The sequence below is a fragment of the Ictidomys tridecemlineatus genome, chromosome 5 (assembly GCF_052094955.1).
Source record: "Ictidomys tridecemlineatus isolate mIctTri1 chromosome 5, mIctTri1.hap1, whole genome shotgun sequence".
Taxonomy (NCBI): Eukaryota; Metazoa; Chordata; class Mammalia; order Rodentia; family Sciuridae; genus Ictidomys; species Ictidomys tridecemlineatus.
In genome coordinates this window covers 146861530-146887434 of record NC_135481.1, presented here as the reverse complement: position 1 = coordinate 146887434, position 25905 = coordinate 146861530, and the positions used below count along the sequence as shown (strand labels likewise).

Here is a 25905-nt window from a genome sequence, read left to right as displayed (position 1 = left end):
ACCTCTTCTCCTTCCTTGAGTACACATCCATCATAGGAATGAAGTAATCCAGACTTTGGGGCTGGTACCAGAAGATCTCTGAAATGACTGTCTCCAAAATTAACAATTGAATTACAACTCCAACAGAGAACACGTGGAATGTAGCCTTTGGGTTACCTCTTTAAAACCCCCATGTTCCTGCAGATGGGCAGAATCATAGCCCTGTGTTTCTTTTTTGCTAATAAACCAATAAACCTTCTTTTTTCTTTTTCTCAAAACCATGTTCTCCTTATTGGATTGGCATGGGGACAAGGACTGAGCTTTCAGCAACATTCAGAGCTGCTTGTTTGTGGGGTGCAGGTGGAGAGACAAGGAAGGCAAATGAGTCCTAGATCTGTACTAGGGGCAGAGGCCCATAATAGGCGCTGAGGATGCAGTCAGCTTGAGGGGCCAGTCCAGAAGGACCAACTTCCAAGTACCCAACCAGATCCCTTGTGTTTAGACAGTTGCATGCTTATTTATTTATTCAGAGATGGGGTCTCCCCATGTTGCCAAGGCTAGTCTTATTGATACCACCGGTTACTGGTGACAAGTTCTGCTTCCTCACATGTCGAAGCATAATATTAGAGAGGAAGCATATAAAGCAGGGTTTATTTAAAAAGGGGTAACATAGACTTCTCCTGGGAGGGAGAAGAAGGCCATAAGTTGGTATCCTGGTACCCAAGAAGTGAGAGCATTCTGACTTTTTTATATGTCCTAGGCTTCCTTTGTTCTCCTCTCTTCCTTTTATCTCTCTCCTTCCTGCATGTGTGAGTAGGCCCTGGAGATGCCCAGGAGATGCTCAGTGGGATGGCCAAAAGGAGAGAAGCTGATGGGCCCGAGGGGCCAAGGTGGAGTGATCAGGGCAGGAAGGGAGCACAATTAACAACTCCCTTAGGAAGGGACAATCCCTGGGACAGGTTACCTTAGCAACAGGTTGGAGCTGGGGCAGGTTATCTTGATAAGGGTGGAGGAAGGGCTCTGAAGGCATTAACATTTCAATCTCTCCTTTCTCTGGATAGGACCCTTGCCTGCCTACCTGTCTAATTCTGGCTTCATTATCGTGGGAGAAGAGCTATCTCCCAAGAAGGGTCTGAGGAGTTTCCAAAGAAGAGGGGGGAACTCAACTCAGGACAACTCAACTCAGGACACCTTTTTGGCGTATGTGATGAAATAGAATTTCACTATGAGCTGTACAAAGACATAGACAGAAGTTTATTTAGGAAGGTAGATGCACATTCAAGGAAGAATGCAGGCTGTCTTGAGAGTGAGAAGCAGCCCTGACTTGGGCTGGGGGGTCTCATATTTATAGAAAGGCTGCATCAGGGGCCTCTACTGGAAGTGGATCCAGGGTGGAGCAACACAATTTCAAGCCAGTTTCCCCTGAACTTGTGTATTTCCCTCATTGTACAAGGCCTTGGGCCAAGGGCATGGGTCAAGGGCTCATTGCTCAAGATTTATAACTGTGCTTTCCATATCTCAATGCTTGTGGGTGTTTCCTGCAAGATTCAGTATTTTTCTCTCTTTATTCTAAATCCCTGAGTCTGAAACTCACGGAATCAAGCCATCTTCTCACATCAGCCTCATGAGCTGCTGGGACTACAGACAAGTCTGTGCACAGTTGCATTTTAACATCTTTCATTCCTGCACCTTCGGAAAGATGACACCCTGAAACAAGCCAAATGTAATGGAGGAAAAATTGCCTGCAATTTTTTGAACGTTTAATAATTAAAAAGGGTTTGGTATCAGCAAAAGCAGATTGGAAAAAAATTGGAAAGACTTTGAAATAGGCAGAAACATAAGTGGTTGTACTGTGTTATGTGTTCCTTTTATGGACTCTCAACTGTGCAAAATTTCAGAATTGCAACCCTTTGGGGGAAAATATATATATTTGCACAAAAAAACAGAAGGGGATGAAAGTACCCAGGCCAGGCTTAGAGACACTGGCTAAGGGGTTGCGTGTGTGTATGGGGGTCGCGAACAGTTCTCCCCTCCCCACATTAAGGGGAATAATAAATGCTCCTCCTGGCTGGTCAATCAGATGGGAAGGTGGAAAGAATGCTCTTCGCAAAATTTTCGGGGAGCCACGGTTTTGATAGCTGACAAAACGTCTGACAAAACGTCTTGAGGGAGGAGGCGAGGAGTGAGGGCACCCCGAGGGAAGAGCGGGGTGAGAGGAGCCTGAGGTGGGGTGGCAGGGTGTGGGGAAGTCTCAGGGGATTCTCGAGGTACAGTGGGGGGTGGGGAGTGAGGGCGACTGGGCGCCGCCGCCGGAGCCGGAGCATGGAGGACGAGAGCTCCCTCAAAGCCGCAGGTAATGGGAGCCGCGGCCGACCTGACCCGGTGCGCCCTCGGTTGCAGCCTTCTGCAACCGCCCCTGTTCGCGTCTCGGGTCTCGGGTTTCAATGGCTCGTCCCGCCCGAAAGCTCGAGGCTCCAGCGCTGCAAAACGAGACGTAAACAGCGCGCCGCGGCCAAGGGAACTTCCCGGAGTAGGCGCCAGGACGCCGCTAGCCGCGCACCTGTTGCAGCCATTGCCGTCGGGTGGGGAGCGGGCTAGGCGCCCGCGTTTACCCCAGAAAGTTTAAATGCAGGGCACACGGAAAAAAAGAGGAAATGATCGGGGGAGCTGTAGGAGGAGCTGCCAGATGTGAACCCCTGGAGAGCACCGTGCTGGGCACCCAGCCTCGGTCGCGGCTTCTCCCAGCCATCCCTGGGACCGCAGGGCGTTGGGACAGCTGACCTGGGCTTGCTCCCTGGGCGGGGAATATGGGCGAGTTCCCTGCATCTTAGGGTCTTGGTGGTCTCGTTTGGGAAATGGGAATCTCACACTGGGGAAGAGTTCCGTATGGACAGCTCGAGTTACTGCAGTCCCCCAGCCCGGGCAACTGGGATGGGGAGCGGGGGGGGGGGGGAGGGTGGTCGGGCCCTCCTGGGTGCCAGTTCCCACCCGGCCTTCAGTGTCCCAGCCGGGACTTGAGGGCGCTACCCTAAGCCCGCCACCTGTCGGGTCCCAGGTGGTACTATGCCCGGCCCTCTGTTTGGAGGCAGCGTCTGAATCTGAAAGCACTTGGGACTGACCCCTAAAGGGCTGTCTGCTACCTCCGCAAAAGCGGATTGTTGGAGGGAGGCAGAGGCAAGGCCATTGGATTCTGAGATAGTACTTCTTTTTCTCTCCTGCATCCTCTCTTCCAGTGAGAACAAGTGGCAGGAAGGGGCCTGGTTCCTGAGGGAGGAAGAGCACCGTGGCCAGCTCCTCTTGTCCCCTTAAGCGTCCAGTTTGCTTGCTAGGCGCCTTGGCCGCAGCTGGCGGGCCCCGCCTCACAAGCAGTCAGACCGCAGACTGGCCACACTCTCCAGCCACACATCCCTATGAGGGAAAACTACGTCTCATGGAGGCGCCTCTGCTTTTTATTGGAAGCCAATGTCAGCGTCGGAATCACTTGCTTTTATAACGTGCATTTGAAAGCTACAATCGAGTTGTTTTTCTTTTAATTTTAAGTCAATGAGTTAAGGAGAAGGTAGCCCGTAGCTAAGTGTATGTATTAGAAACATGCTTCAAGAATGTTTTAGCTGGTCTGGGGCTTAAGAGAATTTTGTTTTTATTTTTGGAGAGATTCTATTTCTTTCTTTTTTCTTTTTTTGGTACTTCCTTCTAGAAAGTTCGGGGTTTTTTGTTTGTTTGTTTGTTTTTAAGAAAGTTAGTTTTAATGGTTTGGATAGTGAGCGCTGTTTCCAGTGTGCATGTTGGAGAAGTGAAGCAAGCAAAAAAAGTGACTCTTAAAAAAACGCAGAGAAGCCAGTATGGGCTCATTGTACAGCATTGTGTCATTACAGGGAGGTACTCAACCCTGGCTAGCTTCCTTTCTTGGTCTCTGTCTTCTGGTGGTACCATGAAACAGAGGGTTCCCCATGACAAGTGCTTCAGAATCCGTTTATGCAGTCTTATTTTAATGGAAAAAGTAATGGTAATTTCACCTTCTGGAAAAGTATAGCTGGCCTATAACCGTTTACGGATTTTCCTGTACTTATTTCAATGTTTGCTGTGGTTTTGACAGTCACTGATGGCCCAGATGACACACAGCAGTTGCACATTAATCATTTCCACATGTGCTCGATCCTAATGGATTGGAATTTTGCATAGTTGAACCATTGCCCAAGCTTTGATAGCCCTTTTCCAAAAATGGTTTGAGCTAATCGTGTCTGCTTGGGAATACTTTTTCTCTGAGCAAAGAAGCATGGAACTAGAAACTATGGTTTCAGGTAAGGCTATATCCTAGTTCCGACTCACTTCTGCTGCTGAAACAGGGAAAAGGCATGTGAAGGACCTGGGAGCTGTGTTTTGTGTTTCTGTGAGGCTCCTTAATATGGGTGTGTCTGTTTTCCTAAGGAGTTACCGTCCAAAGGGGATTTGGGAGAACCCTACAATAATTCAAGTTTTCTTGACATGCTCCAAGGCCACACAGAATTTCCTTGCCCCTCCCCCCCCATTTCAGAGCCTTTGTATGTGTGTTTTTAATTTCCCCTTTACCAAAGAACTTCTTAGGTTCCACTGGTGCATCTGTTGCTGTCATTTCAGCTTAGAGTATACTGGAAAGAAAAAAGAAAGTTAGGTGCAGCCTTCTTCTGTTACCTTGAACTTCCCTGTCTCTGAGGTAAAGGCTTGACTTGCCTCATAAAGATCAGATGAGACCCCGTGTGAGTGGGAGCCAACTGTTGGGCCCACACTCTTGCAGAGTGGACACAGAGAAGGCCATTTGTTTGGACTTTTGAAAAGTTGGGTGTTCTGACAATTTACGCTGGTCATAAAGCAGAGTGGGCTGATAGACAAGAAAGCTAGCAAGCAAGGGGAACTAGAGGGTAACTCAGAAGCTTGGGTAAGAGCAAGGGGGACCGTGGGGATGCTAATAAATGAACTGACTTCTGAGGGTGGGGAGGTACCGGCATGATTTGATTGAGACATAGTGATTTCAGGATGTTTCAGGACTTGCCTCTTATTGGAAATATGAAAAGTTTGTCAGAAGTTCTAACTCCAGAGTGCAGGAGGAATTCCAGTGGAGAATTCTAGAACCACCAGAGTCTGTGGTGCCTGAGCTCTACTGGGGACCCCTGCTATCAAATGAAGACAGAGCAATGCAGATGGAAGCCTGGGAAGGGTGTCCCTTGGGACATGGGAGGAGGAAAGGACAGAGGGAGAATGCTCAGGGAGGGAGAAGTTCTGGGAACTGGTTTTGAGACACAGATGTGTAGTACGGGTAGTAAAGGTGATCCCCTGTCTTCCCAACATGAGTTATGGCCAAAACAATCCCTGTAACATGAGGCAGTCTCAGTGGTGTACACCTGTAATCCTAACTACTTGGGAGACTGAGGCAGGAGGATCACTTGAGCCCAGGAATTTGGGATGGTTTGGGCCACAGAGGGAGACCCCATCTCAGAAAACAAACAGAAAAAACAGAGTAAGAGAAAAATATTACAGATTAATTTAATCCTAGTTTTATGTGACACAGGAACTTTCAGAATGAAGACACAAAGCCAGAAATGCCTCTCTTATGCTTACATTCTATGAAGCAGGGACAGTCCTGTAGAAATATCATGAGATAAGAAAGGTATGATCTGACAAGCAGTAGGTTGAGAGAGGAACACACAAGGCCTGTGTTCAGATTCTTCCTGATTTCTCTGGTTGTAGCATTTCTTCCTCCCCAGTAATGGTCATGACCCTTCTGGAATGAGGGTCTTATGACCCACTATGGGAAAAGAGTGGATCAGAGAATTCCTTTAGGTCCAGCTTTAAGACAGAAAGGTTGGGAACAGGAGGACTAAGTGTGGTATTTTTATGGGGGAAGGGGTTCTATTTCCTATGGCCTACTGTGGAGAAGAGGAATTCTCATTTGTATGACTTTTTCTGGGAACATGGCAGGCAAGAGAGGGGACGGCAAGAGACAGGAGGGCAAGAGACAGAAGGACCGGAGAAGGTCAGAGACGTTGGTTTTGAGGGATTCCAACTTGCTCTAGTTCACAGTACTCAGCATGCCAAAGTGCTGTACTTTGGGGTATCTTTTTTCTTTTTGAGCCCCAACAAATCCAAAGAGGGAAACCAGAAAGAAAAGAAGCCACAGGCAGGACCTGAGGCAGAGGGAACCCAGGCAGTGCAGATATGGAACAGCCCAGAAGGTGGGTGGACCTATCTCAGGACCTTGACAGGGGCCAGGCACAGCTGCTGTTTCAAAAGGGTTTGTGGTGAGAAGAAAAGGCAGAAGGCCGGGGATGGTGGCACATGACTGTAATCCAGTGACTCGGGAGGTTGAGGTCTGAGGATCGCAGGTTCAAGTCCAGCCTCAGAAACTTAGCAAGGCTCTCAACAAAGGAAAAAAAAAAAAAGACTGGGAATGTACCATTGGTACACTGCTCTAGGTTCAATCTCTGGAGGTGGCTTCTCCGTTGCATGTTTGGGCAGAGGAGACTTGAATACTTGCATAATTTAGTAAATTAACCTTTAGGAACATTTTACTGTAGGTCAGGTATTGTACTGAGCCCTTCATAAACATGACCTTAATTGATATCATGATAAGTGGTAAAGGGAGATAGTGTTATCATCTGTACTTTACGGAGGGGAATCTGAGGCACAGAGATGAAGAAACTTGCCTTTGGTTAGCTGGCTAGTTAGTGGCAGTGTTGGGATTCAAATGGGAGTTGTTGTTGGTTGTGGTCTGACTCCCCAGAGAAGGAAATCTGTCTTAAGGGTGAAGTTCCCTGAAGTTCCAAAAAAAAAAAAAAAAAAAAAAAAAAAGGTAGGGTAGAGGCTCAGGAAGGAAATAATTCCTAAAGGACCCCTTCAGAGATGACCTCCTGCTAACCTAAAACTTAAATCACATATTTATTAGCCATTTTGAATTTTGAATTTTCTCTGGTCCATGGCACGTGAGTAACATCATAGGGGAACATGGACGTGGCAAGGCCGGGGAATCTCAGTTCCTGGGGGGCAGCACCTCACTGGGGATAGTGGGCAGAGGTTGGATGTCACTACTATCAATTATCCTGTAGCTCTTACCCAGCCTCTACCCATCAGAAGGGATTAGCCAACCTCTATGCATCAGAAGGGAAAGGAAGGGATGGGAAGGGATAAGTTAGTACCTAAAAGTCTACTTGGCCATGAAAGTTGTCAGGTATGATAGTAGTCTCTCTGAGGGCCGGACCCTGTTTGATCTTTCTGCCTAGTGCCCGAGTTCCATGAATGTTGGATGCAGGGGACATTTCCTGTGCTGGTGAAAACCCTTGTTGGCTCTGTGAGTGTAGAAGGGATTGCTGGGAGGAGTTTTATGTAGACTGGGTATGACAGGAAGTGGTGAGATGCTAGCTGTCTTGCCACACACCAGGGCAGAGTGCACCTGGCCAGGTTGCTGGGCAACACGTCCCTCAGAATGTCTTCCTGGGAGGACTGGGTCTGAGTGGGTCCTCCTAACTGCCTGGGGGTCTGTGTATCCCTTTCCTCTTGTGATTCCTTGCCTCCCTGTGGGATCTATACTGTAAAAAGTTCTTGTTCACTTTGTCACTGGATGTCTGTGCTAAATAGGGATTGCTATAGCCTGAGGCAGGGCTGGAGAAGGCTGGTGTGCTGACCCTGTCCAAGGGTCCTGCCATGGCCTGGCAGGATGGGGTGAATTACCAGGAGGCCAGGACTGGAGCTGTCAGTGGGAGGACAGTGGGTTCTGAGGTATTGCCTTCCTGACCTTTGAACCCCTAATCCAGTGTCTGGCTTTCTCTGGGTTCCTGACAGCAGCTAGCTTCTGGCTCCTCTGCTATGGTATTGGTAGCTCAGCCCAGGGAAGTTCTAAACAGGATTGTAGAAAATGGCTGTGTTATGTGGTATAGAAAGAAATTTTAGGAGAAAAATCCAGCACCCATTCAGATACCTAAAGGGTCAGGTGACTTTTAAAGTTGGGGTGGGTGGGGGGCAGTGGAACAGTTGCAGTGTGGTGTCTCTCAGTAACAGCTTTGAATGAGGATGTAACAGGTGTGGTTTAGAACTGCCGTGCCTTCGAGACCGCCCATCCTGGGCTGTGAGTTTGCCTTTCCAAGGTCAGAGATCAGCAAACTGGGATGGGGACCAGGGATACAGTTTCTGTGGATCCAAAGGCCACTGTTGGTTGAAACACAGGCCTGCCCCTCCTCACCACCGCAGTTCTTCTCCCTATCTTCCTGTCCTGTTCTTTGACCATGGGAGGAGCTCTCACCCATGGCACTCAATATTCTCAGGCTGCAGCCTCATTTTCTTGCTAAGAAGAACCTGTTTCAACCAATGCCTGTTGATTGACAAGGTACAGAAACCTTCCCATGCTTCTTTGGTCCTTCAAAACATGGCAACCATGAAGTCGCTGGAAACTGCCTAGGCTGAGGTCTTGGGGCACAGAGGGGAGATGACTTGGGGATGGGCTCTTGCCCAGGGTAGTGAGCTCCTTGCTCTATGTGTGTGGCAGCAGAGGAAGGGCTCCCACTTCCCAAACCCTCCTAAGATTGCTTGATCTTGCTGAATTAAGATAAATGTGTTTTCTTTGGAAACTGAGTCTCGAACTACAACTCACAAATTTCATTAACAGAGAAATCTGTGTTCATTTCTTCATTGCTAAAATAAACCCTAATTAGAGTCCATGAATACTTCCTCCAGCGGTAAGTATTTGAGAAGTTGACTTTGTGGAAATTTCCCCATTGTTAAAACTTCTCATGGTACCATCCCCCTGCCCAGTTGCACTCCCTATCAGACTGGTACTTAGTGGACTATTTTTGACTTGTGTATATGTGATGGAGCAGTATAAGTGAATTATAATAGTGGGTTGTTCATTTTGAACTTCATGTTTTCCAACAAGTGAGGTGTATTGTATATACGCTTTCCACATTTGGATTATTAGAACATCTTGGGGTGGGGGTGACACTTTTAAAGCTATGTAGAAGGGAAGGTATTGCTCTTTTTTTGGGGGGGGGGGGTACCAGGGATTGAACTCTGGGGCGCTTGGCCACTGAGCCACTTTCCAACCCTATTTTGTATTTTATTTAGAGACAAGATCTCACTGAGTGGCTTAGCACCTCACTTTTGTTGAGGCTGACTTTGAACTACAATCCTCCTGTCTCAGCCTTTTCATCCGCTGGGATTACAGGCATGTGCCACTATGCCCAGCTTACTTGTATTTTTGATGATGAATGAATATTAAATAAAATATTTATTAAAATATTTAAAAATATTTGGTGTAAATATACAAATACAACAAAATCTGTCCTGTAAATGTCTAGTTATTTGTTGATGATACCTGCTTTTAATCTTAACAGTTATACATGATTTTTGACAGATTTTTAAAAATTTCTTGCGTTCTTTTGTATTAATTGAAATCCCCTGTATTCTTGCCTTAATTTCATTTTTCTCTCTCCTGTTTTGACATTTAATCTTCATTTTTATTCTTTAAAGGGCTAATAAAGTTTACTATGCATATTTAACTCAAATTTATTCTGAGATTTGTCAACTTTTTAGCTTTCTGGAATAACTTAAGGGCCTTAGAATGCTTTCACTCCCATTTCTCCCCCATTTGTGTGCCAGTATTATGTGGCTCCTCAGTTTTAGCATGCTTTTTTTTAGCTCCTCAAGTTAGATGTTTTTGTTCTGTATGGCCAGCAATGACTTGGATATATCTACATGTTTGTAGATATTTGTAGATATTTTCTTTGTGTCTATCGCTTCTTGACTAACTACTTTTTCCTGAGGTCATTTTCCTTTTCTCTTACGCACATTAGAAATAGCTTTGAGAGTGGACAGGGGATGTAGTTCAAGGGTAGAGCATTTTCTTAGTATGTGTGTATAGCTCTGGGTTCCATCCCCAATATTAGGGAAAAAAAGGAAAAATAAATATCTTTAGGGGGTCTGCTGGTAGTAAAATCCCTCATCTTTTGTTTTTCTATTTATTTATTATTTTTTAGTGCTGGGGAATAAAGCCAGGGTCTCCTGCATTTCAGGTGAATAACTTTCCACTGAGCTGCACCGTCAGTTCAGTTTTGTTTTTCTAAGTATTTCTGTATTTTGCTCCCATTCTTGGAAGTTACTTTTGCTAGGTGGAAGATGAAAGATATTTTTATTTAGCACATTGAAAATGGAATTCCATTGTTTACTGGCTTCCATAGTTGATATTCAGAAGGCAGCAGTCTTCTAATTGCTTAGAAGTATCTCTCTTTGCTTTTTGATTGATTTTAAGATCATCTTCTGTATTTTCTGTTTTGCAGTTTTACTTCACTGGTGTTTAGGTGGGAATTTTCCTTATTTGGGGCATTGGCTGTGATTCTAGAATATAAGACAAGGTGTCTTTCATTAATTCTAGAATTCTTGCTATTTTTCCTGGAACTTCAGATAAATTGTTATTGAACCTTCTACACTACTCTTGATTTTTTCCTAACCTACTTTTCAAGTTTTCCATCTGTGTGTTTTTGTGTACTGCATTCTGGGTCATTTCTTTAGCTGTGTTTTCCAATTCATCAGCTATTAAGACATTCATTTCTAGAAGTTCTATTTTCTTTCCTCCTAGAATCTTATTGGGCAACTTGAAAAATCTTCACCTTTTAAATTTATTTTTATTTAAATATTTTAAAACATGCTTCATATCATGATCTTCTATATTGATAATCTCAATATCTGCAGTCTTTGTGAATTTGAGTGTGTAGTTTGTGCTGTCTCTTTCATGGTGGTTTGTTTTATCATATGAAATCAGGTCTAAATGGCCTCAAAGTTGTATCCTTACCTGAAGCTCAAACGCCTGTGTGGCTTAATGTTGGGGAAAGTCAAAGTATCATTCTCTAGTTTTTATCAGGTTTCAATTCAGCATATAAAAGTCATCCTTTCATTGGTGTTTCATCTACTTTTTCAAAATTGCTCAGTTTAAACTTAAGAAAAATACATAGTATTTTAGAGTAAAGTATATACTATTCTTTTGTTGATGTGTTCATCAATTTAACACTTTGATAAAGCTAGGATCATAACAGATTTAGACTAGTTCTGATGTTAGTTCATAAATCCATCGCAGTTTGAAAGCTTCCAGTTGAATTTCATTCACTTATTTGGAAGAGACAGGTTAAAGTAGAGGGTCAGCTTGTCCTCTCATGCTGCACAGCCAGTCAGCTGCAAGTTCTGCTATGCACATCGACAGAACCTGCTCAAGTTATCTGTTCCCTTTGCCGTCGTCACTACAATCACATGTTCATGCTGTCCTCATTGTTCATCTGATCTCTTTGTGCTGCTTCTGATTAAGTCTCCCACTATGCTGTGTTCTGTATGAAGCACCAAACACACACCACCAGTTTTGCCTCTCATCTCCCTCTGAATGAATGTCTGTCTTTCCATTTTTTGCAAGTTTTTCAAAGTTGATTTTTAAAAATTAGGAATATGGAGGCAAAGAACTTTGGGTAGACATTTTTTTCAGAGAAGATATATATACTTGGAAAATCAGTGCATGAAAAGAACCTCAACATCCTGAATCATTAGGGAAATGCAAATCGCAACCACAATAAAATACCTCATCTGTTAAAAGGAAAAATAAATAAATAAAATAGAAAATAGTGAGCATTGATGAGTATATAGAGAAATCAGAATCCTTTTGTCTGATGATGGGAATCTAAAATGTGCTGCACCACTCTGAAAAATGGCATAGAGGTTCCTCATAAAATTGAACACAGCATTCCTAGATGATCATTATTCTGGATATCTAGCCCAAAGAATTGCAAGCAGGGCCTTGAAGAGATATTTGCATACTCATGTTCACAGCAGCATTATTCACAATAGCTAAGGAATGGGAGAAACTCAAGTGTCCATCGACAGATGAAATGGAAGCAAAATGTGGCATATGATGGGCTATTATTCACCCTTGAAAGAAATTCTGATGCATCCCTACGACATGGGTGAACCTTGAAGACATTATGCTAAGTGAATTAAGGCAATTACAAATAGAAATTGCCATGTGATTCTGCTCAGATGACATATCTAGAGTAGTCAAATTCACAGAGACAGTGGAATGGCAGAAAGGGCCTGAAGGTTGGAGGTGATATCTAGGTTGGGGAGTATGTCATTTAAGTTTAGGAAGATGAAAAAGTACTAGAGATGGACGGTGATCATGGTTGCACAACAATGCTCCTAATATGCCATAAAAGCTGTACACTTGAAAATGGCTAAAAGTGTAAATCTTATGCCATGTCTATTTTACCGTAATAAATGGTCCGAAATAATTATGGATATGTGTCATGCTTTCCATAAAAATAAAATGAGGCTGCGGATGTGGTCAGTGGTTAAGTGTCCCTGGGTTCAATCTCTGGTAACCCTCCCCCCCACCAAAGAAAAATCAAGTCCATAAAAAGTTTTTTTTAATTACTGTGGTAAAATATGCATAACATAAAATTTATATTTTTTAACTATTTTATGGGAGTACCAGGCATCCTCAGCCCTTTTTATTTTTTGAGACAGAGTCTCACTAAGTTTTTATGTCCTTGCTAAGTTGGCTGAAGCTGGCCTCAAATTTGCAGTCCTCCTACCTCAGCCTTCCTCCCAAGCTACTGGGATTACAAGCATGCGCCATATTTTTGCCTACTTTTAAGCAAACAGCTCGGTGGCATTATGCACATTCACATTATTCACATTCACATTATGCACATTGTACAAATGTCATCACTCCCCATCTCCAGGACTTTATCATGTTCTCAAATAAAAACTCCATACCCATTAAACAACAACTCCCCACTTTTGCTCCCCCAAGACTCTGGGTAGACTCTTATTTCACTTTGCATTTTTATGAATTTGTCTACTTAAGGTGCCTCATGTAAGTGGAATTGCAAAAAAAATGTTTATTTTCATGATTGGCTTATTTCACAGGGTCCAGCCTTCAAGTTTCATCCATGTGTAGTGTGTGTCAGTTCCCTTCCTTTTTAAGGTTGACTGTACCTTAAAATATTCCACCGTTTGTATCATGTTTGGTGTATCTATTCCTCTGTCTCTGGACATTTGAGTTGCTTCTATCTTGGGCTGTTGTAAACAGTGTTGCTATGAACGTGGGTTTACAAGTTCAATGGTATTTGAAATAGGGTGATCCCAAGAGTGAGCTGACATTTCCTCAGTGCGAGCTAGCTCAACATGAATTAGTAAGTCGGAGAGTCAGTGAGGGTTCAAACCAGGGTCTAGCTAACTTTCCATTTTTGAACCTCTGTTTTCACATCTGAAAAATGGGGTCAGTGCACTGTACTTTATTGACTTTGTGGAGTTGATGAAAGTTTCAAACAAGCCAGGATGGGTGAAAGTTCTTTGTGAACTAGAAAACTCTATGCAAAGATAGTACTTAAAAGAGTATTTTTTAAATATGAGAATATAGCCTTAATTTTTTTTCTTATACATCTTCTCCCAGTGAGACCTTTAGAAAAATTGTTTATCCACTCAAGGCAGATGTTAAATTTCTGTTACTTCAATTTCAAATTGAACAGGTACCAACCTTGATGCAAATATTAGTATCCTGCATCTTCTTCATTTACTTTTCATTTTTATGTAAATAAGTCCAGAGCTTTTTACAAAGTGCAGTTATCTTGATTCTTTTCCAGGTATTTAGAAACAAATGCATTCTAAATACCTGGAAAAAGTTCCAGATAAGCCTGCCCATTCATCACTGTCCATTCCTCAAGTGAAGCAAATCTGGGGGATGAGCATAAGTTCTTTTTATTTTTGCAATATTCTGCAGTACTGGGGATCCAACCCAGAGCCTCATGCATGTAGGCAAGTGCTCCACCAACACTAAGCTAAACCCACAACACTTTTTATTTATTAAGACAGGTTCTTATAAAGTTGCTGAGACTGACCTGGAACTTCAGATCCTCCTGCCTTAGGCTCCCAGATAACTAGGATTACAGGTGTGCGCCCACTGCACACTTAAATTTTTTTATATCTTTATTTTGTTCACTTATTTTTTTATGCGGTGCTGAGGATCAAACCCAGTTGTTAAGGTCTGCAGACAAGTCAAAATAACACGTGGTATTTTGCCAGAGAAATGTTAGAGTTCGTAAACAAGTCTGGATGGTGCCTGGCAAAATGCCAGAGGGAGTGGTTTGAGAAGTAACAAAAGGGAGCCATTAAGTGTGGAGATTCCTTATTGGTTGACTGATGTATCTAGTTTATGCTAATTAGATAAGCTGTGCAAAATGTATAAATAGCTCTGTTGTCCTACAATAAACGGCTTCCATTCCTGCTGCATCAATCTACAGAAGTTATTCGTCACCCCCCGGTTATTCTGCTGCAGTCGTACTGCGGCACCCAGTGCCTCTCACATGCTAGGTGAGCACTCTACCACTGAGCCACAACCCCAACCCTGAGACAGCTTCCATTTTTAAACAGTGTGAAATAACTTAATCCAGGACCAGGCTACATAGGCAGAGACTGGTGGTCTTTTAGTGTCCATCACTGCTCTGCACAGGGGTGGACATGCCAAGTAGAAACTCATTTTCTTCCCTCTTAGAGGTTTTGTTGTTGGAAACGTAATAGATGAACAAAAAGGGATGTGTTTTTTGGATAAAAGTTCCTAAAGTCCATTAACAGCCATGATTCTTGGGTTAATTCTGAGAAATATTATTCTGTGACTAGCGGGTAAGAGCATCACAGTGACGAGGGTATTTTTCTTCTTGTGTGCTATGTGGTTTAGGGCTCTGGTTCTTTTCTGGACAATTGCTCTACCACAGTGTTTTCCCACTAGCTTCAGGGCTACCACATGACACTGAGACTTGGTGTTTTCGTAAGTTCCTGGTCAATTAAGTTCATGATTTGAAGTGTCAAGCTTCAAATGCTTTCTGTGTGTCCTGTGCATGTGCCAAAGCCCTCTTCCTTCCCAGTAAAGGTTAGACAAATATGGCCCCCGCACGGTAATGATGACCATTTGGCATGGAGTTGCTCGAGGTCCTCAGCAAGGAAAACCTGAGCTTTCAGTCCTTGTGTCAAGGTGAAGACCTCTCTGGTTACCATTCACATGGAAGTTGATATTTGAGATGTTATGTTCTGCTGTCTGCCCCAAATAGAACTTCACATGTGTCTCCAAAAGTGATACCTCTTAGAATGATAAAGAAAAAAAAAAAAAAAAGGATCCGTATGTCTTAGTTCCACCTTATATCCTTTTGAATGATTCAGGGGAGAAATAGTTTTATCCTGGTATCATTAGCCTAATAACAAGAGTCACCAACACTCAAATTATGAGACCTTCATATTAAAAGCAATTAGGATTACATAAACCTTTACGTGGGTGGCACATAAAGTCATCTGCATGTTTTACCATCTTTGATTTGGGACAAATGATTTATTCTCAGCAAAGGCAACGACAAATTGCAAGTGGGCCAATGCTATCCATGTGATAACAGAGCAACCGGCTGCCTGTCAATTACTGGGTAATAAAACCTTTGTCGCCGCCACCTGCAGTCCTTCAGCAATGCCTCCTCATTTCCTGACAACTTTGCTCATCTGCTCAAAACATTCTAACATATTCTACATTCTGTTTTCCAGCATTTTTTTTTATTCTTTGCTAAGAATATTTTGGCAATCAGATGCTCTTCAAAAAACAACGAAAATATCCAAGTGTTTATTGGCCTCACCTTCTGTTCTCTACTTTCCTATGAAGAGGGATGCTCTGCTGCCACCAAGGCTGCTTTTCCTGGTGGTGAGTTCTTAATGCTCTGGCCTTGGGCTCCAGGCACCTGCCTGTTTTCTCTCGCTCTGGCCATGATGGGTCTTTCCACTCTGACATTATTTCAAAGTACTCCCCTCAGAAAGTTTGCTTTGCCATCTGTCAGTTGATGGTCTGGGACCAGGGGCTCTAGTTAAATAAGTTTGAGAAAGAGAAGCTGAAAACTGCTACAGAATTTCTAAATACCTTGATTGTTAATAGATACGTAGAACTCTTAGCAATGAACCCAGAGCCACAGCATGCCACCCTTTTCCAAACTTGGTGGTGCTAGAAACCCCGCTTTCATGAGCCTATCCCAAGCATATCTTGTGGAGCTAGTGTTCCATAGATGCACTAGGGAAAACAGTGGCAGGATACCCAGGCCGGTTGTAATGATGTGTGCACAAACTTTAAATGCTTTGATATTAAATAAATGCCAGGCATTGTTTCATACAACTGTGGGTATTCCTTACTAAGTCTAATATAATAGTCCTCTTTTTTTAAAAATCAAATATAATTGGGCTGGTGATGGAGTATATGCTCAGCCTGTGCAATCCCCAGCACTAAAAAAAAAAAAAAAGGTAAAATTAAATTTAATTATATTTTATGTTAAAAGAAACGCTCAGGGGCTGGGGTTGTGGTTCAGCGGTCGAGCGTTCGCCTAGCACATGCGAGGCCCTGAGTTCGATCCTCAGCACCACATAAAAACAAACAAATAAATAAATGACTAAATAAAGGTATTTAAAAAAAAAAAAAAAAAGAAACGCTCAGGCTTAAGGCATCCTATGATGAATGCTTTGCAGGCTCAGGATGAAATCTGCAGGGTGACTACTGGGTTTTCCTAATGCACATGACCTACAGACACACAGCCCTGGGCATCGGACTGCACAGTGAAACACGCATCTCACTAGAAACTGGGGGTCCTGATGAATTCCTGGTTCTGAATTCTGAGCAGCTGAGATGATACCAAAAATCTCCTCCCTTTGGGCATTATCCCAAGTGCTTTGGGAGTGCATAACACCTGGGGTCAGACCCGTGCCCCACTCTCTCCGGATTTCTTGCTCTAGGCTTCCTGAATTTTCTGGTACCAGCTCCTGTCTCTGTTTAGAAATTAGTCTTCATGCTTTTTGCTAAGCCCAGAATTACTCATTTAACCCCCCGGGTAGATTTCTTCTCTAATAAAGCTTCCATTTCTATTAATAAGTGCTTTTTAGAAGAAAATTAATTTGTGAAGAAAAAAAAAACCTGTAAAAGCCAAAACAGACCACCTATGTGAAAAATGACAGAAAGCAAAAATATGAGAAAAGTTTTTGTGCCTCTTAACTACTTTATAAAAAGTGAGTTGAATGTTATCGTTTTATATCCTGAATGTTTTTCATGTTACCCTGAGCAAGAATTGTTCTTACTGTAATTGAAGAATGACAACCCACATTACTAAAAAATTCAAATGATTGCAGCCAGTCTTTCCAATGACATAATATCCCGTAGTTACTGCCAGGTAGTGGCTTTCGGCAAAGGCCAAGTTCATAGAGTGAGGCTAGTAAAATTTAAAATATCTCCCTTAGTGCTTCTCGTAATAATAGTTCCATCTGAGAAAAATTATGCTTTGCTAAAATGAGAGCATTTTCCTAATCTTTATGGTGAGGTAGTGTTTGGAGAGAATATTCTGCAAATGATATTGAGTCAATGATTAAATGCAGATCACCGATCTTTTCCAAGGTCTTCATTCATTGGCATTGCTGTTTACATTGGAAGGATCAAAAAGTACTGGGAAAGGCCTTGCCAGCCTGAACAGCAGTGGCTGACCCTGCAGCACTGGTGGCCGATGGGCAGTGGGTGATACAAAGTGGCTCGGTATAAGATTGCTGTTGAAGCAGCCTGGGAACTTGAGCTTTGGTACAAACATCCTGAATAATTCAATTATTTTCCCTAGAAGAATGCTTTCAGATGTACTATTGTTTTTGTTTTTTGGGTGATTATGCCAACATATGCTTAAAGTGAATTCTTTAATTCTGAGTTTGTTGAGGGATTTCAGTTTCTTTACAGTCTGCAGAGAATATCATTTCAACTGTGTGCCTTTTTTAATAAAAAGCATTTAACGTTGTACTGAAAAGATTACATTCTTTTGGCTTTGGAAAATATTTCCTGTTCTTTCAAACCATTAAAGGCTGTTAGCATTTCACATCTGGAGGCCCTTGCGGAGCCTGTCTTCCATCACCCGGGAAGCGGGGAAGCAGAACGAGCGTGGAGGCCTGGCGCGTGCGCAAGCCTTGTTTACTTCCCAAGGCTGACTCGTGTGTGCTTGTGTGTGTGTGTGTGTGTGTGTGTGTGTGTGTGTGTGTGTGTTAATTCTTCCTGGGAGCGGGGAGTCCATCCTCCTTCTGAGTCATGAGAGGGTTTCATTCTCCTGGGCTGAGGAGTGGTGCATTCCTTCTTCTAAGGTTGGGGAGGGGTCTTCTGCTGGGCCTTGGGTGCTCTCGCCCCTCTCCTGTCTTAAGCAGCTTATGATTGTCATTCCCACCCAATTTTCCAGGAAGCTAACCCAAACATCTGTATAGGACAGAAGCTGCTGAGATTTCTGATGGAGAAGTTTTCCTCAAAGGGAAGAGAATGAATTTCAACAAAGTGGGCCAGAGAGTTGTGGGTGCTAGGTTGAGTTGAGGGGCACTCCTAGTCCTCTGCTCTGTGGCTGTTCTTCTGCACCCTGCTTTGAGTCTTTAAAAGGGAACTGAGTGTGGGTGCCACAGTATTTTCTTTTTTTGGAGGGGCTGGGGATCGAACCTAGGCCCTTGTGCGTGAGAGGCAAACACTCTGAGCTATATCCCCACACTATTTTTTGAGCATTATGGTGTTCCCCCCACCCCCACCAGTTTGCCGTGATTGGGAGGGTTAATTTATGTGCCTCTCTCCCCAGAGGTAGGCAGGATGTCACCCCCACTCTCAGGATAGTCTTCTGATTCCTGAAGCTTGTTCTGAAAAGACCCCAAGGGATCCACTCCTGTGTTTCCTTTGGACAGCCAGGCATTAGAGCCCTGGGGCAGTGACTGTCTTCTGGAAAGTCCCCACAGAGTCCTTTGAGGGTGTTTCACGGCCCCGGCAAAGTAACCTGCAGGGGAAATGATTTCATGGCATGGAAGGAGCAAAACACATTCACAGCATTTCTCCTGACCACACACGACCAGAAACCGTGCCAGGCAACTCTTGGCAGCCTGCAGAAGCCAGGAAGGAGCCTCCCTACCCGACCCACCAGGAGTCAGGCCTCTGGCCTGGTGGCCTCAAATTGGGAGTGCCTGCAAACCCTTTGGCCACAGTGTTCTTCCACTCCCTGGGCACAAGGGAAAGTGACAGGGGGCCTTGCTCAGCTTCTCTCTGGGGCTGGTTGAGGATGCTCTTCTGTTGGCCGTGCATCCTCACTGGAGTAGACTGATCAATGGTCCAGACCTGAGGAATGTGTTTCCCAAAACACAGAGTCAGCAACAGAGAGTAAAAATCAGAGTCCATCTCTAACTTGCTCCTTATGCTGGTGCTCCTAGGGGCATCTTGGGAGAGGAAGCTACTGAGGCTGGTTTCTGCGGGATGCACCCAGGTTTCAAGCAGCCCTTTTTCCAGTTTTTCTGAATTCATTGGAATGCTTGCCAGGTCTTTTTGCATACCTGACCAACTAGAAGAAATAAGTAGCAGTTTCAGTGCAGAGCTCACCTAAATTTACTAAGTGCTTTGTATAGGACAAGCATGGGGAGGGGTCTTCAGAGTAGAGTCTGGGAGTGGGGAGGGAAGTTGTACTCAGCAAGCCCCAGCAGCTCTGGGTTAGGGGGTAACTACTAACAAAGACCAAGTTGAGGTGTGAGTTGGGGGGCCCTACAGACAGAGGGACTGGCTGATCAGTGTTAATTGCTATCCTAGGCTAAGTTGTCACATAAACACAGGACTCGGTGATCCCTAGAGTCCTTTCCCTTGCCTTTTGGGATTCCTAGAAAGGAGAGCTGGCTGCATCGGAGGTGGATCTTGTGGATGAAGAGATAGAAGGAGGCTGTCAGGAGTGGGCACATGAGCCCATTGGGTGCCGGAGGAGATGGGGATGTGGAGTGGTAAGGGTGGAGGAGACCGATTTGATAGGGTCACTGTCATGATCTGAATGTTGTACACAGATTTTGAAATCAGACAGACCTGGTCTCCTGTCTGATTCTGCTGCTTTCTAGCCAGGTCTTATTCTCGTGAGGCCTGTCACTTCCTCTGCCAGTTGGAGTTAAGCAGGATTCAGTGAGATGCGGGCCGTGGGACACTGAGCAGCATATTGAGATCTAGAGTCCACAGAATGTTAACTGTGCTGCTATTCTAATGGGTGTGGGTGGAGGGTGGGTGGATGCGGGGGTGGCGAGAGGCTGTTATGGGATGCTGAGACCCAGTGCTAAGTGAGGGATGGATTGGGATGATTGAAGGGAAGTGAGACAGGCTGAGTTTAGTCTCCTTGACGGTTTTGAAATCGTCCCTGGATAAGGAACTGGATCCCTCTGGCTCCTGAGCTGTGCTCCTGAAGAGCTCAGCAGGGAACCCCAGGGGGCCCAGCTCGAGGTCTGCAGGTCTGATTGGTTGCTGGGGGACTGCCTGACTCATCAAGGAAAGGAGGAGTCTGGGATTCTTTAAATGTGTTTATGTGTGGAGAGGACACACACACTGAAGCTCACACACGTGTGCTTTCTGTAGCAGTGTCTTGGTTGTAGTGGCCCACCATCTTTTTGGACAGAGATCCCAAGTTTCATCCTTATTTTACTCCTTGCCTGATGTCAGTTCTTTATTTGAAATATTGGAATCAATGAAGTTGTAGTAGTAATTTTTGTGTGACTTTCACACTGAAGTACTTAAAAAGAAATCAAAGAGTGGAAGAATAGACAGTTGTCTTTTGGTGTCTATAAGACTGGTTTGAGGACTACCCCCCCTGCTTGGAACCCAAAATTTGTGGATGCTCAAGTCCATTAAATAAAATGGTGGGTTTGCATAGAACCTGTGCAGATCCTCCTGGGGACTTTGATCTTTACATGACTTACTGATACAGTGCAAATGCAAGTAGTTGTTATGCTGTATTATTCAGAGAATCATGATGGTCCTTCCATATTCAATAAGGAAGGGGAGGAATAAGGGCAGCAGCTTCTCTGGTAACCTTCTTCTCTTATAAGAGGCCCAGAGGCAAATCCAAGGTAAAGATGGGGAAGAGTCCACAGAATGGGGATAGAGCCCTCATCCCACGTGGGGACATGCCAGCCCAGTATCTTTGATTGCTGCAGAGGGAAAATTTGATTGCTGCTGCTAAGTTCAACTGTACGCTCTCAATGTTTGATTCGAGAATATAATTCTTCCTCAAATAAAATCATTTTTTTCCTCCAAAAGTGTGGCTATAGGAAAAAGACACCAGGGAAGACTCAGAGAATAATATGCATTAATTTCTTTGCAAATGAATGCGTACAATATTCATTTATCTGTGTGCGGGCATGTAGTTATGTACTTCATATGAGTCATTGGAGTTATGGTCTCTTACAAGTTATGGTCTTTTAGTCCCACTAAGGGAGGAATGGGCAAAATCTCATGAACCTGTATGAGATAGAGATTCCAAGTTTCATCATTATTTTACTCAGCCTTAAATAAGAATGAAATTATAGCATTTTCAGGTAAATAGATGGAATATCATGCTAATATTAATATTTATAGTTAATATTAGCTAGGAAAGTGAGAACCACTCAATCTGGATTTTTAAATTTGTTCTAATTAGTTATACATGACAATAGAATGCATTTTGACACATGGTACACAAATAGAGCATAACTTCTCATTCCTCTGGCTGTACATGGTGCTAAGTCATACCAGTAGTATAATCATACATGTATATAGGGTAATAATGTCTGTCTCATTCTACCTTCATTCCCATCCCCACCATCCCACCCCTCCTCTCACGCCCCTCTGCACAATCCAAAGTTCCGCCTGCCCCTACCCCTGCTCCTCACTATGGATCAGCATCTGCTTCTCAGAGAACATTCAGTATTTTTTTTGGGGGGGGGATTGGCTTATTTCACTTAGCTTGATATACTCTAGTTCCATCTATTTACCTGCAAATGCTATAATTTCATTCTTCTTTAAAGCTAAGTAACATTCCATTGTGTATATGTACCACAGTTTCTTCATCTTGAAGGGCATCTAAGTTTATTTCATAGTTTAGTTATTGTGAATTGAGCTGCTATAAACATTGATGTGGCTGTGTCACTATAGTATGCTGATTTTTAAGTCCTTTGGGTATAAACCAAGGAGTGGGATAGCTGGGTCAAGCTGGATTTTGACAAAGTCAGCAGCTAGTCTCAGCCCTCCCAATGCCTGCTGTGTTCCTTGCTGCTGTGTTCTCTCTGCTGAAAGTACTTGGGAAATCATTCGGTAGTTTCAAAGAAGTTTCCTAAACAGCCTAACAGGGAATAGGTGAACTTAATTTCTAAAGCAAATAATCTTTTAGTTTTATATCTTCAAGATATAAGTGACTGTCCCTTTAATGAAAGAATAAAACTAACATCACTTCTTCTCTCCACCCCAGCAGGCACTTACCCTGTGGATATTTTGGAAGATGACCCCGAGGGGCATCAGGAAGCAACTTTGGCTTATCATGCCTCACTTGGTGAAGGAGCTCAGACCTCATCAGAGGTTTTCTCTCTTTCCTCTGGGGAGCAGGTATGTGTGCTCTTTCTTGGCGGAGAGTTCTGTCAAATCTAACTTAGAGAAGAAAGTGTTATAGAAAGAACATTCCAGATTTAGGAAAACAAAAACAAAAGTGAATAACTAAAATAATTCCACCTCGAGAAGCAGAAGGGATCCTCAGTTGGGATTCTGGAGTCTTGAGAGTGAGTCTGGTTGTGCCAGGCAATGAACCAGGTTACCTGTGGGAATCATAGGTTTACCAGTTACTAGCTATGTGACCTTGGGTTAAGTTGTACCTTCTCTTGTCTTGCTATTTTCAAATTATAATTAAATAATAATTAAATAATTATAATAATATTCTATAAAATAATTATAAGTGATACAGGGTATAATAAATACCTAGCTGAACCCCAGTTTCCTGATTTGTAAGATGAGGAGATTGGTTTACCTATGGTCTTTAAGGTTTTCTTCAGTTCTATCATTTCATAATTTGGAATGAAGTTATGTCATTTATGATTTTACTAGTAAGATTGTGTGCATTGTGAGTCGGGCCTTGAAGGGAACAGAGAGACAAGAAAATTGTTTATTCGTTTGGATGGCGGCATTGTGGGTGGAATTTTAAAACTGTGTAACTTAAGAGAGAGTCTTCCCTCCCTGCAGCCAGTAAAAAGAATACCTGTATCTTGGATGGTACCTACGGTAGTTATCTTTCACATTTGAGGCTGATCTGTTGGAAGAGACAAAAAAATTCTTGTTTGAGATCATCTGTAAGATTTCACTTATGGCAGAAATGATTGCTATCTGGCAGGCACAGTTTGTTGAGGGAGACCGGGTGTTGTTTTACTATAGTGCAGTTGTTCCAGAGTTAATGAAAACAATGGTTGGTACAGTTACAAACTGTGGCTTTCTTGAGATTTCGGATGGTAATTCCCAGTCAAGTCACTCCCAGAATCCAGTTCCCATGGGTGACTTCACGTTGATCTGCAGAAGGTGCTTGTACGCTTTTAGCGCCCCCTCGTGGCCAGAAGCTCTCAAGCACTCCGTCAAGGTTGGGGATTTAGTCACACCTAGCTGAGAGGTGGGCTGCAGGGGTGGGTGGAGCGTGGAGGTTTCAGGGCAATCTAAAAAGAGCCCTGAAGTACAGCAGCTAGCCCTGAAGTTTCAGTCACCTGCTTTAATTACACCCATGTTTATGGACTACTTTCCTTAAACTAAAACTCAATACAGACTATGCTCTTTAAGATAAAAAAAATTAGTGTTAACAAAAACATAAGACCGTTACTAAAATTAAGTTGTTTTAATATGATAGAAATGCTGTCATGTCTGTATACCTATTTGCTTCACTCCTTTCTAAAAAAAAGTTTTCATGGAACCAATCATTTGATTTCCTGCTATTTTAGTAGTTAATTAAGGGATAGGAGCAGTTTCCTACCGCTAAGCTACAAAATAGCCTCATTAGGAATGGTATTGAGCTGCCTCATTGCTTTTAGGAGGTTTATCTTTTTTTTTTTGAATCCGGGGTTTTCCAAAATAAAAAGAAAGATGCGGAAGTGGTTTGAGGCTATATCATGTCACGTCACTTTGCTCCTACGTCTTTTCATTTTATAATTGACTCTTTTTCTGGTCTTAAAATTGTTCTGTCACATTTAGAGCACAATAATATTTGTTGATTTTTCTGGTCACAAAACAGTAAAAGCTCACTGTATGATACTTGGGCACTGTACCAAAGGGTAGAGAAAATACAATTGTGCATGGTTCACTGCTGGAAACATTCTGATGTATTTCTGTTGGATTTTTTTCCCTGCATACTTAAAAACAACAACAACAACTAGGTGAAGTCACTCCCTGAATACAATGCTGTATTCAGTAATAAGTATCTTTCCAGGTTGATATGATGCCTTCTAAATGGCACATTTAATGGCCTTGTATCAGCCATCTCGTGGATGAGCTGTGCTTGACATAACCTCTGCAGGAGGGCCACCTTGAGATCTCTTCATTAGAGTGACTTCAGAGATGGGGAGGTACCAAGATGTTTATGTGTTAAGAAATAGTTCTTTGAAACTGTGGAGGCCTCCTGTAAACTTTTACAAGCAGCCTTCCTGCCTCGCTCAGCTGACACGTTATTTTCTAATTTTCTTAACTCTCCTTGGTTTTCAAAATAAGCATGGTAATGGAATGTGTTGACCTTGTGCTTTGGAAGCTGGGAGAAGAAAGTGTGATGGCCACTATGAGGGCTTTGGATGAGGGAGCTTGAGAGAAGGCTCTGGGACAATCCCAGTGTTGGTGACCCCAGTTCCTCTGTCATATAAGCAAACAGGCACCCAGAATTGAGCATTTCTGCTGCAGGGCTGCATGGAGCCCTGGCTAAGCCTGGAGCACCCAGAGAGGTATGTATTTCTTGAGACTGCTTGCAGGGACCTGAGCCAGGGCAGTAGGCAGCCAAAGTGACATCCTAGACTGCTCCTATACAGTAGTCACCAGGGCTCAGGGAGGACAGTTGATGCCGACTTAACAGGTCTATGTCTGAGGTGGGTATGTAGCTCTCAGCTTTTGCAGGCTGAGGCCCAAGGAGGATCAGGATGGAAGGCTGGGGTAGGAAGCATATGGAAGTGAGAGATACCCAGGGCATTTGGCAGGAGAGTGTTTAATCAACTTGAATAGGTGGGCAGGTGAAAGTGGGGAGAAAAGTTTTGCAGGTCGGATATGGGACAGATGGGACAGTTACCAAATACCCCTTGTGGTTAGCTCAGAATGAATAAGATTTGCATTTTTATGTTGCCTACATCCTGTTTACCTCTGTGTTGTAGTGTTCTTTCAATGAATACTGTGCTAATTGTTCAGCAATTTCCTGTGCCCTTAATATGATGAAAGGGCAAAACAGATATTTTATTATTTTTTCAGGTTAAACTTGAAACTTCATCCATTTGCTTTTGTTCTCTGCACCGTGATGAACCTCACCATAAAATACTGGTTTTGGTTAATCCCCAAGACACAAAGACAGGTTAGTAATTATTAATTGTGTGTGTGTGTATACATGTGTGCATATGTGTATACATGCATGATGCTGGGGATGGAACCCTGGACCTTGCATTGTTCAGCAAATGCTCCACTACTGAGCTATGCTTCCAGCCCTGGGTTTTAAAAACAGGGTTCCTGATTTCATTGAATGCAATAAATGGAATCAAATGCCTAAGAAATGATGTTTATGCTCATAGACCAAATTTAGAAGAACATCAAGGCAGAGCTGGTTTATTTTCAACTTTCAAGAATCCAGTAGAGCACGTTTATTTCTACATACACACACAAACACAAACACAAACACACTTTTTTTTGTGTGTGTGATGCTGGGGTTGGAATGCTCTAAGCTTAGGCAAATGCTCTAAGGCTGAGCTGTCCCCAGCCCCAGTGTCTGTATATTTTTGTAAATCTTGCTCACAGTGACAGGATTCAGAGTTACTTTTGGGGATAGGACTTGCTGTTCTTATTAACAGTGCTGTGCAGAACTAGCTGCA

General features: G+C 43.3%; 1 protein-coding gene across 1 annotated transcript in view; it reads left to right on the top strand.

Annotated features, from left to right (window-relative positions):
• The first annotated feature begins 5927 nt into the window (after nucleotides 1-5927).
• Nucleotides 5928-25905, top strand: part of LOC144377676 (protein FAM169B-like) — a 58263-nt gene continuing 38285 nt past the window's right edge. Inside the window, exons 1-4 of the mRNA XM_078049069.1 lie at nucleotides 5928-5989; nucleotides 6088-6188; nucleotides 22296-22426; nucleotides 25295-25394. Of these exons, the coding sequence (XP_077905195.1) occupies nucleotides 5928-5989; nucleotides 6088-6188; nucleotides 22296-22426; nucleotides 25295-25394 (394 nt within the window). The remainder of the gene's footprint in view (nucleotides 5990-6087; nucleotides 6189-22295; nucleotides 22427-25294; nucleotides 25395-25905) is intronic.